The 13,067-nt window shown below is 62.8% G+C and overlaps 2 protein-coding genes across 2 annotated transcripts; both read left to right on the top strand.

Annotated features, from left to right (window-relative positions):
• Nucleotides 1–2,237: 2,237 nt before the first annotated feature.
• On the top strand, nucleotides 2,238–4,631 carry LMXM_04_0450 (putative calpain-like cysteine peptidase; the record flags this gene model as incomplete). Its single annotated transcript, XM_003871762.1, has 1 exon — nucleotides 2,238–4,631. The coding sequence occupies one exon, from the start codon at nucleotides 2,238–2,240 to the stop codon at nucleotides 4,629–4,631; it is 2,394 nt and encodes a 797-aa protein (XP_003871811.1).
• Nucleotides 4,632–7,582: 2,951 nt separating this feature from the next.
• LMXM_04_0440 (serine/threonine protein kinase-like protein) lies at nucleotides 7,583–11,518 on the top strand (the record flags this gene model as incomplete). The annotated part of the gene is made up of 1 exon (XM_003871761.1): nucleotides 7,583–11,518. One exon carries the CDS (start codon nucleotides 7,583–7,585, stop codon nucleotides 11,516–11,518), a length of 3,936 nt encoding a protein of 1,311 aa, XP_003871810.1.
• Between the last annotated feature and the right edge of the window lie 1,549 nt (nucleotides 11,519–13,067).

Here is a 13,067-nt window from a genome sequence, read left to right as displayed (position 1 = left end):
GGACATCCTCCTCGTACGGCGAGACGGTGGACTTAGCTGTCTGTGCAGCGCTACCCGCCGAACATTCTTGGCATGGAGGGGCGGAGGAGGAGGAGGAGGAGGAGGAGGAGGGGGGACCTCGCGTGCATGATGGCCATGAACCCGCGTGGGTTGTCCCGGTAGGCGATCCCTTGTGCCAGCTCCCTCCCCCGAGACGTGGACACCATTGAGGCCGTCGTGTACATCGACGAGGACGTGGCGCACTTCATGGCGCTGCTCGGCTGCCACTGCAAGGTGTCGTGGGAGGGCAGCTTCCGGGTGGCGGACTCCCACACAATCACGCAGGTGATGCGCATCAGCTCGCCCTCTCCCCCCCCCCCTCACCCTCATCTCCCGCAGCTCGTTGATGCGCATCACTGTCCAATGGGTCGGTGTTATCTAAATCATCCGGATCGTGGGCAGCGTTGGCTGGCTTGCGCCGGCCAAGGCGAAGTTCGCCTTCATCCTCACGAGCCGGCCTGCCGCAACGGGGTTGCCACTCTTGCTCCTCGCCTGGATACTGCTTGGCTGTCTGCTTGGCTGTCTGCTTGGCGGTGGTTCCGTCAGTGGACGTGCTCATCCTTTCCTTTAATCGCGGCAAGGCACTGCGGCGGGATGAGGGGAGGGTGCGCTGGTCCACAAGTACCTTGAAGGGGTCGTCCTCCAGTCCGGGATGGCAACAAGGGCGGGAGCGGCTAGGACGGCGAGTGGTCCAGCGGTGGTAGGACAAGGCGGCGGCGACGGACACCCCACATGCGGCGCACCTCGCGACCCGAGACGAGAGGCGGTGGTGCCTGTCGCCGCTTGCGGTCGCTTTACGAAGAAAAAAAGGCAGGGCGCATCCCGCACAGCGACAGTGGCGAGGACGTGAGGGGGACGGCGACGGCGGCGGCGCCGATGCGGGGGTGGCCGCAGCGTCCGGACGGCGAGCCGGACGCTGGTGTTCACCGCCGACATCGCCGGCCGCAAACCCAGCCAGACAGAGAATGAGGAAACGGAGTCGACCCCACTGCACGATCTTGTCGGTCGAGCCCACGCTTGTAAAGGGGTGGAGGCACCCTCAGACAGGCGCCCCATCGCGCTCTCCACCGTTCGCCTGACGGTATGCGACCGACTCGCGAAGCCCGCGAGAAGAGAGAGGGAAAAGGTGGCTGATGGAAACACAACGTGTTAAAGGCTGCTGACGGCCGTCATCGCGCCCCCTCCCCCACCACCACCACCACCACTTTCGGCACCTCTCCGCTTCGCGCTTCGTTGTCCTCCCTTCATTGGTCGTTCCCTGATGTTCTGTTCCATGCGTGCATGGGCGGTGTCCAGATAGCTGCATGCAAACACGCCATCAGCACGGCAGCACTACATGTCGCTCTCCCGCGCCAGCATCCACCTCTGCGATTTGCATGGATGTGTCAGCACCCCGCTCGTCAAGGGAAAAAAAATGGTACGGAGGAAGTCACGGCGGAGGCGGAGAGGAGGCGCGTGTAGCGCCAGTCTTTTCTCGGCCACACGCACACGCGCCATGCGAACACCGAGTCTGGTACACTTGTTCCTCTTGAGGGGAGGGGGGGCTCGTTGCGTTGCGTTGCGTTCGTTGTGTTCTGCTATGCTCCCGCACGGTCTGTGTAAGGGTACGCGCAGATGTTCTCCTCGCTCTCACGCGACGCACCGCTCACGCTTCATCTAACTCGGCCCCGCTCTCCCCTGCGTGCACCTACACACACATATATATATATATATATACAACATATCGGCAGTCTCATCACCTCATCCGCCGCCCCCTCCCCACCCACCCACCCACCCCCCATACACACACCCGCTCCTCTCCTTCAGCCCCCCCCGCTCTCGCACACGCACGCGCAGACGCGACGAGTCGCACATCAAGCGACGAGTACAAGCGACGGGGAACAAAGCGAGCGAGTGAACGTAGAAACTCGCGCACGCAGGTGCCTGTTCAGCTCCCCCCCCCCCGCCCACCCCTCTCCTCTCCACCCGCCCACCCACCCACCCCATACACACACCTCCTGCACATCCTTAGCACAGCAGCTATGTCGTACCCACCGACGGAGGCGGATGTAATCAGCAACGACAGCCTCTTCTCCGACTCTGTCGAGTTCGACGCAGCGGAGAAGCCGACCGCTGCCGAGGATGTCCACGGCTTTGCGGACGCGAACAACCAGCCGCTTGGGCACGACGACCGCGGTCTGCCCACGGATGATGCCGTGATGCGCGCCGGCTCGCAGTACCCTGAGGAAGAGCCGGCCGGGCCGCCGCCGCCGCCGGTAATGAATGCCTTCATGAAGCCACGCAAGACTGCCACGAAGCCGCCACGGGAGTGGGTCCCAGTGAACCTGCAGGTGCCTGAGGAAGACCCGGAGGACGAGTTCGACATTGCCACCGCGCAGAAGCCCGTGTACGAGAACCCGGAAAACCCCGCGTCTGCCGCTGGTGCTACTGCCCCAAAGGTGCGGTTCGTGAACGGCGAGCCCGACGTCACGGGCGAGGTGACGAACTGCTTCGAGGAGCCCGGGCTGCTCTACCGCATCGTCGACCGGCCCAACAAGATGTGGTCCTTCTACAACGACAGCCGCTCCTTCGAGGTGCACGTCGTGTGCACCTTTGGCAAGCACAGCAAGATCACGCCGCTCGAAAACACGAAGATGACGCGTGATGAAAACACGGGCGAGTACGTGATGGAGTTGACCGTCTACCCTGGCGAGACGGAGCCCTTCATCAAGGGCTTCGTGAACGGCTTCGCGAGCAAGCTGAGCGCGCTGCCGCTGTCGCAGGAGTACTTCCAAGCCCGCAGCGAGGCACAAAATCGGCAGGTTGTGCAGGTGGAGATGGACGCCATCCGCGCCATCACCGGCGACGAGACGGATGCGGAGCGCATTCTGCAGGTCTGCCTGGAGAACGGCCTTCCCTTTGTCGACCTCTCCTTCCCGCCTGTGCAGTCGTCCATCGAGTCGGGGGCGTCGAAGCCGTTCAAGCGGCTGCCGTGGGGCCGGCCACGCATGTACGTGAAGCCGGAGCTGCACGATCAGATTCGACTCTTCCGCAACCGCATCTGCCCCGGCGAGGTCGAGCAGGGCGAGCTGGGCGACTGCTGGCTCATGTGTGCAGTGGCCACGCAGGCCGAGGACCCGAAAGTGGTCATGCAAATGTTCCGGCACCCGAAGGGCGCCGACTCGGCGCGGTGCGAGCGCGCGATCGGTGCGTACCGCGTGTCCTTCAACAAGAACGGCCTCTGGCGTAGCATCCTTGTGGATGACTACTTTCCCGTCATCGCCGGCGCGCCGGCCTTCGCGCACAGCCGCGACCTGTGCGAGCTGTGGCCGGCAGTTCTCGAGAAGGCGTTTGCCAAGATGCACGGCAGCTACGCTATGATCCAGTCGGGTGACCCGATGCACGCACTGACGGACATGACGGGCTTCCCGGCCATGCGCATCGACGAAATGGTCACCAAGGCAACCGTCCATAGCGGCCACGACCTGGAGTCGAGGATGATCCAGTGGCAAAGGAAGGGCTACCAGACCATCCTCACGACGTCCGGCAAGGCGCCGGCGATCCCGGCGGACGCGCAGAGCTTGCCGGACTTCTCCGACCAGCCCGAGATGGAGGAGGCGTTCGCCGGCACCGGCTTCCTGCCCGGCCACGCCTACTCCGTGCTGGATGTGAAGGAGTTCCAGAAGGGCCAGATACGCCTGGTATGCCTGCGCAACCCGTGGGTGTACGGTAGCGGCTGGACGAGGGCGTGGGCGTGGGATTCCCTGGAGTGGCAACAGCACCGCGATATCGCCACCGCGTGCGGCTTCCCCAACCACAAGGGCGACACTAGCATCGTCTGGATGACCTTTGAGGATGCGCTCAAGTACTTCATCGGCGGTGGTGTACTTTTCCGCGCGCCGGCAGCGCACGACGCGCGCGTGCCCATTACCTTCGCCGACTGCAAGCCCGGCGCCGTCTTTCAGGTGTCGGTGAAGGCGCCGACGGACGTCACGTTCATCTTGTCGAACATGGACCACCGCGGCATGCACGTCGACGAGGCGGGTGCGGCCGAGTCCGACCCGAACAACATGGACTACCCGCCCGTGATGTTGTCGCTTGCCGCGCCGGTGCCGAACGAAACGGACGTGTACCACGTCGTGCAGAACTCCTCGGCTGACATGACGCAGCCATCGGACAACGCGTGGCTGTTCCTGCAGGCGCGCGAGATTGCCATGACGTGCCACCTGGAGCCGAGTGCCGCGCCGTATCTGCTCATTCCGCGCCTCATGGAGGGCGACGAGACTGTCAGCAACGGCAACGGCGGAGGCGAGGACATGCGCGATTTTGTACACTCCATCTACTACGTGAACGACCACGTCCACCCTGTGCGGAACGCGTCAAGCGTGAAGGCGAAGGAGGTAGCCGTAACCGTGGGGTTCGAGGCGGATGAGGAGATCGGTGACAACGTCGCCGTGATCATGTGCAAGATAGGCGAGAGCAACGCCGTCTTCGAGAACTTTCCAAAGTTCCCGACGGATGACGTGGAGCCGCACGAGGAGGAGCTGTACTTCCAGACGAAGGAGAGCAGCTGCGGCTATCCGCAGGAGAAGGCCGGCACGGCCATCTACTGAGAAGATCGCCTCGGGGGGGGGGGTGCCTCCCCCCTCTCGACAAGCCGAAAAACAGCAACAACATTTTCCCTATGGCTGTCCGTTAGGGAGGTTAGGGGAAGGTGCGTGTGTGCGAAATTGCAGCGAGCCTCCGCACAGCCGTCGTGTCCTTGTCCACGTCGGTTGAGTCCGGCGATGTTCGATAAAACGAGGTTGGCGTCGCAACATGGCCAAAGTGAAGCAGGTATGGCGCGCCGGTGGAAGAGAGACGAGGAGGGAGGGGGTGTTGGTGTTTGAGGGGGAGTGAGTGCGACTGTTTTCTCGGGAAGCACATCATGGCTTCCAGTGCCCCTCGCCTCCTCAGACACCCACATACACACACACATACACCCTCTCTCTCTCTCGCTCTCTTCCCTGGGCTCCCATCCCTTCACCTCCAGCTGTTTGACGGCAGAGGAACCCATCCAAACACATCTGTGGGCACATGGGCGCGTGGGTGTGTCACTTGCGCTTCACCACCCCACCCCCCGCACACCCACACACGGCATCCCTCATCGCTTGCAGCCCCCCTCCCCATCTCCCCCCGATCGGTGTTGGCGCCTTTCCTTCTCGAACTACTTCTCTTTTCTTGTTCACGTTGTGGTTTTACTTTTACCGGCGCCGGTGCGTACATGCACGCGTACGTGTATGCGCTGGTATATTCTTATGTATACATGTGCCCGTCTGTGTGCCTGTGTGTGTGTGTGTGTGTGTGTCAACGGTGCTGATGGGACGCGCCGTGTGTGTTGTTGCCCGCACCACCACCACCACCGCCACACACATACGTACGTACGTACACACCCCCATACCTGTGCCTCCCCGCTTTCCCCCCCCCTCCCCCTTCTCTCTCCCACTCCACCAAGCCTCCTCATGTATCATCCGTGCTAGAGCAGCAGTAATAGCAGCAGTGATTCCGACGATTCTTCAGGTTTTCATAGTCACCACATTCTGTGTTCTCTCTCCCGTTGTTGCTGCTGTTTCGCTGGCGCGTGTCCTCCCATTACTTGTGTCCCTCCCCCTCCCTCTCCCTCTCCCTCTCTCCTCCCTCGACAGTCGTATGTCGAAATGGACAGGCGTTGGTGCTGTCCCCGTGTACATATATATATATATGCGTGTGTGTGCGTGTGTGGGTGTGGGCGTCTCTCGATGTGTGTCTCGCCCTCCGGCGGCATCATGACTGCCGTCATCGCTCTTTGAAGTAATCGAAGGTCGACTTGAACGGCACGGAGGGAAGGGCACACATGCACGTCCCTTACGGATGGACACAGGTGCAATAGGGTGCGCAAAGCACCACTGAACTGACGTGCACACTCGCTATGTTCTCCACGAGCGAACGGAAACAACGGAGGAGGCTTCACCAAGTATCCACTACACCCTTGCGCGCCTTGCATGCATGTCGTGAACGTGTTCTGCTTGACATCTTGCCTCATTTTTCGTGGCCGCACCCACCCACCCGCGCGCGCTCTCCCTCCCCCTCGCTGTGTGTCGCCCACCCCCACCCCACCCTTCATCCTATGGGCTCGTATTGTTGTTGACAGCTCCTCTTGTTGGCCCTTGCCTGTGCACATGCATGTGTATTCATGAGCGCCACTCCGTGCGTCTCCTCGTGCCCTCCCCCTCCCTCTCCCCATCCGCCCGCCCTCCTTCACGCATCCACCAGACACATGCACCACCACCACCACCACCACCACCCTCCCCCCTCGTGCCTTGCGGTGACCCACTTCTGTTGAGTGGCGTGCGTCTGTGGGGGAGGGGGAGAAGGGGAGGGCGGTGTTGGCGAGAGTGAGGGCTGGTCGCCCGCCCCGCGCCGCCACCACCCCCTCCCCATCACGCTCCCTCTGTTCTCTGCTTGTTGTGTTCTCGCCGTCTTCGCGCGCACACACACACACCTCTGTCGGGCTGGCTGTATGGCCCTGGTATGCTTGAGGCAGGCGTAGTCGGGGTCGAGAGACACCCATCCATTCTGGGAGTGGCGTGAGCAAGGAGAGATAAGCCGACTCCAAGCAGACAACGGCAACCACAAGCGAAAAAGCGCGACCATGTAGCTGCTGCGGTGCGTGCTCGGCACTTGACGACTGTGTGGAGGAGAGAGAGAGAGAGGGGGGCGTCGACAAGGGTGAGCTGGTCCCAAGTGTGGAGGAGCGTCAGGTCGATTTTGGCGTGCTTCTCTACGACGTCCCCTCTACCCCCACTACCACCCCATTGTCTCTCCCGCCATGGCATAAACACGTACACGCGCCCGCGCGCCTGCCCCGGTGCTCGGCGGTGCCCTTGGGTGACCGTGTGCTCTGCTGCATTCACGTGTCATGATGGAGGCATCGCAGCACGACAGAACCTTGTCTCCTGCTTCGCCCTTACCGTTGCTTGCACATCTCTCCTCCTCCTCCTCCTCCCCCCACCTACCCACCCCAATCTCGAGCCTCTCCCTCTCTAGGTGCTTGCTCAACACACCCTGGGGTGCACCCCATACCCCAACCCCCTGCTTCGCCAGTCGATACCCTCGAATATTGCGGCGGGCTCACCGACCCTCTCCCCGGCTCATCACCACCACGCAGCGCTCTCTCACTCCTGCTGCTTCCGCTGCCGCTGTTGTAGCCTCCTGCTTCATTGCTCAAGAAACGTTGGCGGCTCTCTCTCTCCCTCCCGCACTTGGGTTCGGCGTCTGACGGCGCGCGCGTACGTGCGTGTGTGGCGGTGCTTTCAGTCCTCAAAGGATTTTGCACCTGCGTCGCTACCGGGACAGCATTGTCAAGAGCCACCACCGCCAGCACTGCCTCTCTGCATCCCCCTCCGCCTCCGCCTCCGCCTCGGCGCATTCATCGGAAGGGTGCCAGGGAGCAGGCGAACGCCTTGCGTAGACGATACGCAGCCGCCGCGAGGGACGGGCTGGGGTGTTGCAGTACGCCATGGCGGAGCACGCTGCGATAGAAGCCATGGCCCCATCCGCCAGAGGAGATGGACGACGTCTAAATCGCCTCCATCCCCAGCGATATCATCAGCAGCAGCAGCTGACGTCGTCGTTGTCTATCCCAGGCTGTGAGCCCTCCCACTCACCAGCGCCAAAGACGGCGGCTGGCGAAGGCGGTTGCCTCAACAGCGTTAGTGGCAGCGGTGCGCAACCGCGTCAACACTATCGACGAGCACGCTCGATCCACATCACACTTCGCAAGACGCGCTCCGGCAGTCGCCCTGTGAACGCGCAGCGCGACAGCTCGATAGGCGTGACCCGCGACTTCGGTGCTGCCACAGGTGCCACCGGTGGGCGGACCCCCAATACACGCCAGCGCCACGGCAGCTTCGGGAGTGCCTCGGGCGCGCTTGGCGATGCAGTGACGCCCACCTCGACTGCGACAGTGACCGGCACCCCAACAGGTGCACGAGGCACAGCAGCGTCGTCCCCCTTCACGTTCCCTGGCGTTAATGGATGTGTCTCGCCTAACCTCACCCCGCGCCACCATGACCCGATGTCCGCATTGCCCACGGCCACGGCCGGCGGCGCACACCGAGCGCCGTTGCTAGACGACGTGGCGAACACCAACAACAACCCAAATAGCTGTGGCTCCTCCCGGATCATGAGCTCACCCAGCTACACCCCGTACATCCTCCACACGCGCGGACGCAGCGGGGACGGCACAGCATCGGATGGCACAGCAGCCGCGGCCGCCCCGGCAATGAGCATGCAGACCACGGCGGCAGCGGCCACAAACGTAGGGTCCTCGTCGTCGTCCATGGTGGGTGGCGCTGGTGGCAGCAGCAGCAGCGTTGGTTACTTCAACACCTTTGTGAAGGCGATCCATCCGTCCGACATGAAGCAGGCGCTGCTGCCGCCGAACATGGGTGACCGTGCCGTGGCCCCCAACATGCCACACAGCGACCAGACAGCGGTGGTGACGGCAGCGCATCGCCGGCCCTTCTCGTCGGGTCCGATTTCACGTCGAAACAGCAGCTTCTCCGCCCATCACGGGCGTGTGTACCACCATCCCTCCCTGTCCAGGGCGCAGGCTGTCTCGCAGTGGAGTCCTGCAAACGGCTACAGCGATGACCTGAGCCGCCGCAGCAGCAGCAGCATGAGCGGCTGCCACACTGCTGCCGGCGTCGATAACGGCAAGAACAGAAACCATCGCCACGCAACGGCAACGCATGGCTTCAATGACCGTTTGTTTCTATATCCGGAAAACACCTCAGCTACGCCGCATCCACAACCGCACCAACAACAACAGTCGGGCCATCCGCCGTCGCCCGCGTGGCGGAGCCACCTCTCCAGTATGCCGACTGCGAACCCTGGCACCTCGCCTCCCCTTTCACCGTCTGCAGTGCCCGCCGCCGCGTCTGACCAGCAGGATCAACACCGCCGTCACTACCGTGCGCGCAGTTACACGGTGGGGGGTCGGGTTCGCAGCAGCAGCAGCGTTGGCTACGTGGACAGCGCCCCCTCACCCACCCTGGACCGCTCCGTCTCTCTCGCCTCCTCCAGCCGCGCCGGTGCAGCGCCGGCATTTGGCGCCCTGGCGACGACGGCAGCAGGGCAGTGCTCCTCCACCTCCACATTGATCAATCACCCCAGCGTGACCAGGGCGAGATCCTCCGCCGAGACAACGATGACGGCCATCACGGCCACCTTGCCGCCAGCGCCGCGCCTGCCAGCGTACGCGGAGAGCAGAGCCTCCTCTGCCGTCACAGGTGCGATGACGCCGCGGACGCCGCGGCCAGCCAACGCCGCAATAGGAACAGCGGCAGCGGTGGTTTGCAGCGCGCGACGGAGCGCCCGCCCCATCGAACACCCGAGCCACGGCGCCTTCTCTGGGCGCCAGCGGAGCATATCTTCAGATATTGTGAACGGTCTCGACGACTCTGTCGACAGCGTGCAATGCGGCAGTTTTCCGAGCGCGTCGAACACGTCGGCAGCCAACATGATGGGCAGCGCGAGCGACACCCCAGACCTCCACCACTACGGGAGTGCCACGGCTGCTAGTCGGTACGGTGGCACGGCGGTCTTTTCCGCCTCGCACCGATACGTTAAAGACAGCGTGGCGAGCGAGGGTAAGAGAGACGACGAGGGCCGCCGCCATCGCGGTCCCCTCCGTCGAGACAGCACAACACTCACGAACACTACGACGGAGGACGAGGACGAGCCGCAGCAACAGCTGGCTCAGCCGTCAACCCTTGAGATGCTCCGCGGTCATCACATGAGACGGGAGAGCGGTGGTGGTGGCGGCGGTAATGTCAATATTGCCCCGCTGCTGAGTCGCGCGCGCGCCGCCCGCACGAGTGCGACGGGAGCGGCGGTCGCCGGTGCCACCAACCGCGATGGATCACCAACGACCCCCATTGAGCGCTGGCGTGCGCAGGAGCAGCAGAGAAAGCAGGACGCAGAGCGGCACCAACAGCAGCGGCATCAGCACCGACTAAGCGCACGGCAGTGGCGTGAGGCATTTCGCAGGCTCCAAGAGAAGCGCGTGCGGTGGCACATGCTCGGCTACATTGGCCGTGGCACCTCTGGTGTGGTATACGAGGGTGTCCTGGAAGACCGCAAGCAGACCCCGGTGGCGGTGAAGGTGCTGGAGGTTGGTGTTCCCATACCAGTCGACGTCGACCCCTCTGGCGATGACAACGACGACCAGAGCAGCAGGCAGGCTCGGCACAGGGAAAATAGCGGCACACCCAAAACCGTCGCCGCGGATGCAGCGTACATGTCGCCCTCCCAGCAGGAGGCGCTGCTCGTGCTTCTACGCGAGGTGGAGATGATGGAGAAGCTGCACCACGAGAACATCGTCACGTGCCTGCGCTGCCAGGTCACGCCAGTCCAGGACCGATACTTGGAACTACACCACCAGCAGCAGCAGGAGCAGCAGTGCCGTGACGGCGGCAGCAACAGTGACAAGGGCCTCTCCGGCTCGGCGGCAGCTAAGAGAGACAGCGCTGGTTGTCGGTGTGCTGACAACGGCAAACCTAGCGTCTGCGGCGGCGCATTCTCCGGCGCAAGCCAGTCGCCCCAGCGCAACGCCGCCGCACGCATTCCTGTTCAGGTAGAGATCGTGATGGAGCTGTGCAACCGCGGCACCATCTCCAGCGTCGTTCGCCGGTCGCCTGGCGGTCAGCTGCCAGTGAGGGTGGCTCGACGCTACCTGCGTGATGTGCTCAAAGGCCTCGCCTACTTGCACCGCAACAACTTCATTCACCGGGATGTGAAGGGCGATAATGTCCTCATCAGCGCAGCCGATGTAGCGAAATTGGCAGACTTTGGGTGCTCGCGGCGCATCGTTTTGACGAACAACGTACACGGCGCCGCTGACAGCGAAGGCGCCATCAGCAGCCTCGCCACCACACGCACCGCCGCGACAGACTCGCGCCTCACGACCATGGCGGAATATCAGTGGTTCGACACCACCGGCGTGGCGCAGACAATGGTCGGCACACCCATGTTCATGGCACCGGAGATCATTCAGGCCTCGGGGCCGCCGAGCATGACGACGCCGACCGCGAGCTCTCCAGCGTCTTTGGCCGGCGAAGGCAACTATGGTGGGCGCGGGAGCAGCACCAAGACTACGTCACCGCCAGCACCGGTCGGCTACACTGCCTCGGCAGACATCTGGTCCTTTGGGTGCCTCGTTCTAGAAGTCTTTGGCCGCACACCGTGGCCAAAGTCGGGGAGCAACGCCTACCACCTCATGAAGCAGATCGAGCAGTCGGTAGCCGACCTCCCGCCTGGGGTGCCAGATGGCACACCGACGGAGCTGCTGGGCCTGCTGCGCTCCTGCTTTAACCGCGACCCGCACCGTCGCAGCACCGCCCGTGCACTGCTTCGTGCACCGTGGATGACATGCAAAGACGAGGAGCTGGAGGAGATGCCACCGCGCAGGTGCAATTAGTGGTGGCTACCACTTCGCTGCACTTGCTGCAAGACCGGCGACACGCATCAACCTCACGAGCAGCACCGTCTGCGTATTGGTGTTGAGAGGTGAGAGGGACGCGCGTGTTGCGACACCTCGGAGTTGGCGATATCGCTGTGTGCACTCGTGGTGCTCCTCCCCGTATCCGATAGCATTTTTCGTTCTTGCTCGTGCTTTATTATTCTTCGCTTTGCGGAAGGACGGCCCCCTTCCCACTCTCCGGAGCTGCCGCTCACACACTCAAGGGCATGCTTTCTGTGCAAGACGCGCATGCGTGGGTGTGTGTGTCTGTGTGTGCGTGTGTGTGTGTGTGTCTGACGTGGTGGTGGTGATGGGAGGTTGGTAGATATCCCCCCCCGTCCTCCTTCTCCTCCTCTGCGCTGTTGTGATCATTGTTGTGGCTGCTTACTCCGTTTCGACTTCCTCGTATTCTTTTTTTCTTACGGAGCCGCTGAAGAGGACAGCACCCATCCCGCGCTGTCTTTCCTCTCTACAGTGGTCTCCACCAACACCCCCTCCCCGTCCCTTTCCTTTGTTTTCTTCTGCAAAGCCGGCGCACGCACGCACGCATGCACAGGTCCGTGCACCAGAGCCGCACGCTGTGGTTCACCGCAAGCCTGTGCATCCATCACACACACACACACACACACACCGCCTGTCCGTCTGCCTTGCCGAACATCCTGCGGGGAATGCAGCCCCTTGCATAGCAGACGGGCAGGGGGTGTGAAGGAAAGTGGCGCTGCTGTCGTCGTCGATCCTTCGTTGATGCGTGTCTCTCTCTCTCTCTGGGTGTGGGTGTGGGTGTTCATGTTGCCGTCGTCATTCTTGTATTCTTCGCCGCCGTGTAGCGGTCTGTGTGGCAGTGCGTGCGATCGGCGGTGCTGCTGAGCGCCACTGTGTTCGAGTCTTGCCGCCCGCCCGCCTCCATCCCACGCCGTCTCTTCGGGCCTTTTTTCTGTGTGTGCTTGCGCGTCCTCACGCTCATGCGGAAATCGCCGGCTGCGATGATGATGATGTGCCGTGTACCGTGGCGACGGTGGTGTTGGCTGACAAGTCCCCTCTCCCTCATGATTTCACGGTCTCCCGGCTACCCAGTTTCCTTTCCCTCACCCCAATGCTCCGCCTGCCCTGTTGCTCTGTGTGTGTGTGTGTGTGTGTGTGTCTGTGTGCACATCTCGCGTGCTCCGCATCCGTCTGTCCCTCTCGGGATACGATGTAATGCGTACCTCCGTTGATGACCCGCCCACTCGGTCCCCCTCTTCAGCGGGGAGGGGAAGGGAGGGGCGATCATCATCATCATCATTTGTCTTTATCATCGTCACCATCTCGCTACCTCATCATTCTTGCCCCCATGCCAATCCCCTGCGCGTGCGTGTGCGTGTGTGTGTGTGTGTCTCTCTCTCTGTGTTGTTACCGTCAATGTTGCCCGTGTCGATGATGGAGAGCTGGAGAGCTCGGCGTCCTTCTGACCGTCACGGACAGCGCCGCCCTCCCGCCCTGCCCCCTCTCCTCTCCGTCCCCTCCGCCT

This window comes from Leishmania mexicana, chromosome 4, assembly GCF_000234665.1.
Source record: "Leishmania mexicana MHOM/GT/2001/U1103 complete genome, chromosome 4".
NCBI lineage: Eukaryota > Euglenozoa > Kinetoplastea > Trypanosomatida > Trypanosomatidae > Leishmania > Leishmania mexicana.
The sequence above is the reverse complement of the archived record's forward strand: the minus strand, read 5'-3'. Positions and strand labels throughout refer to the sequence as shown.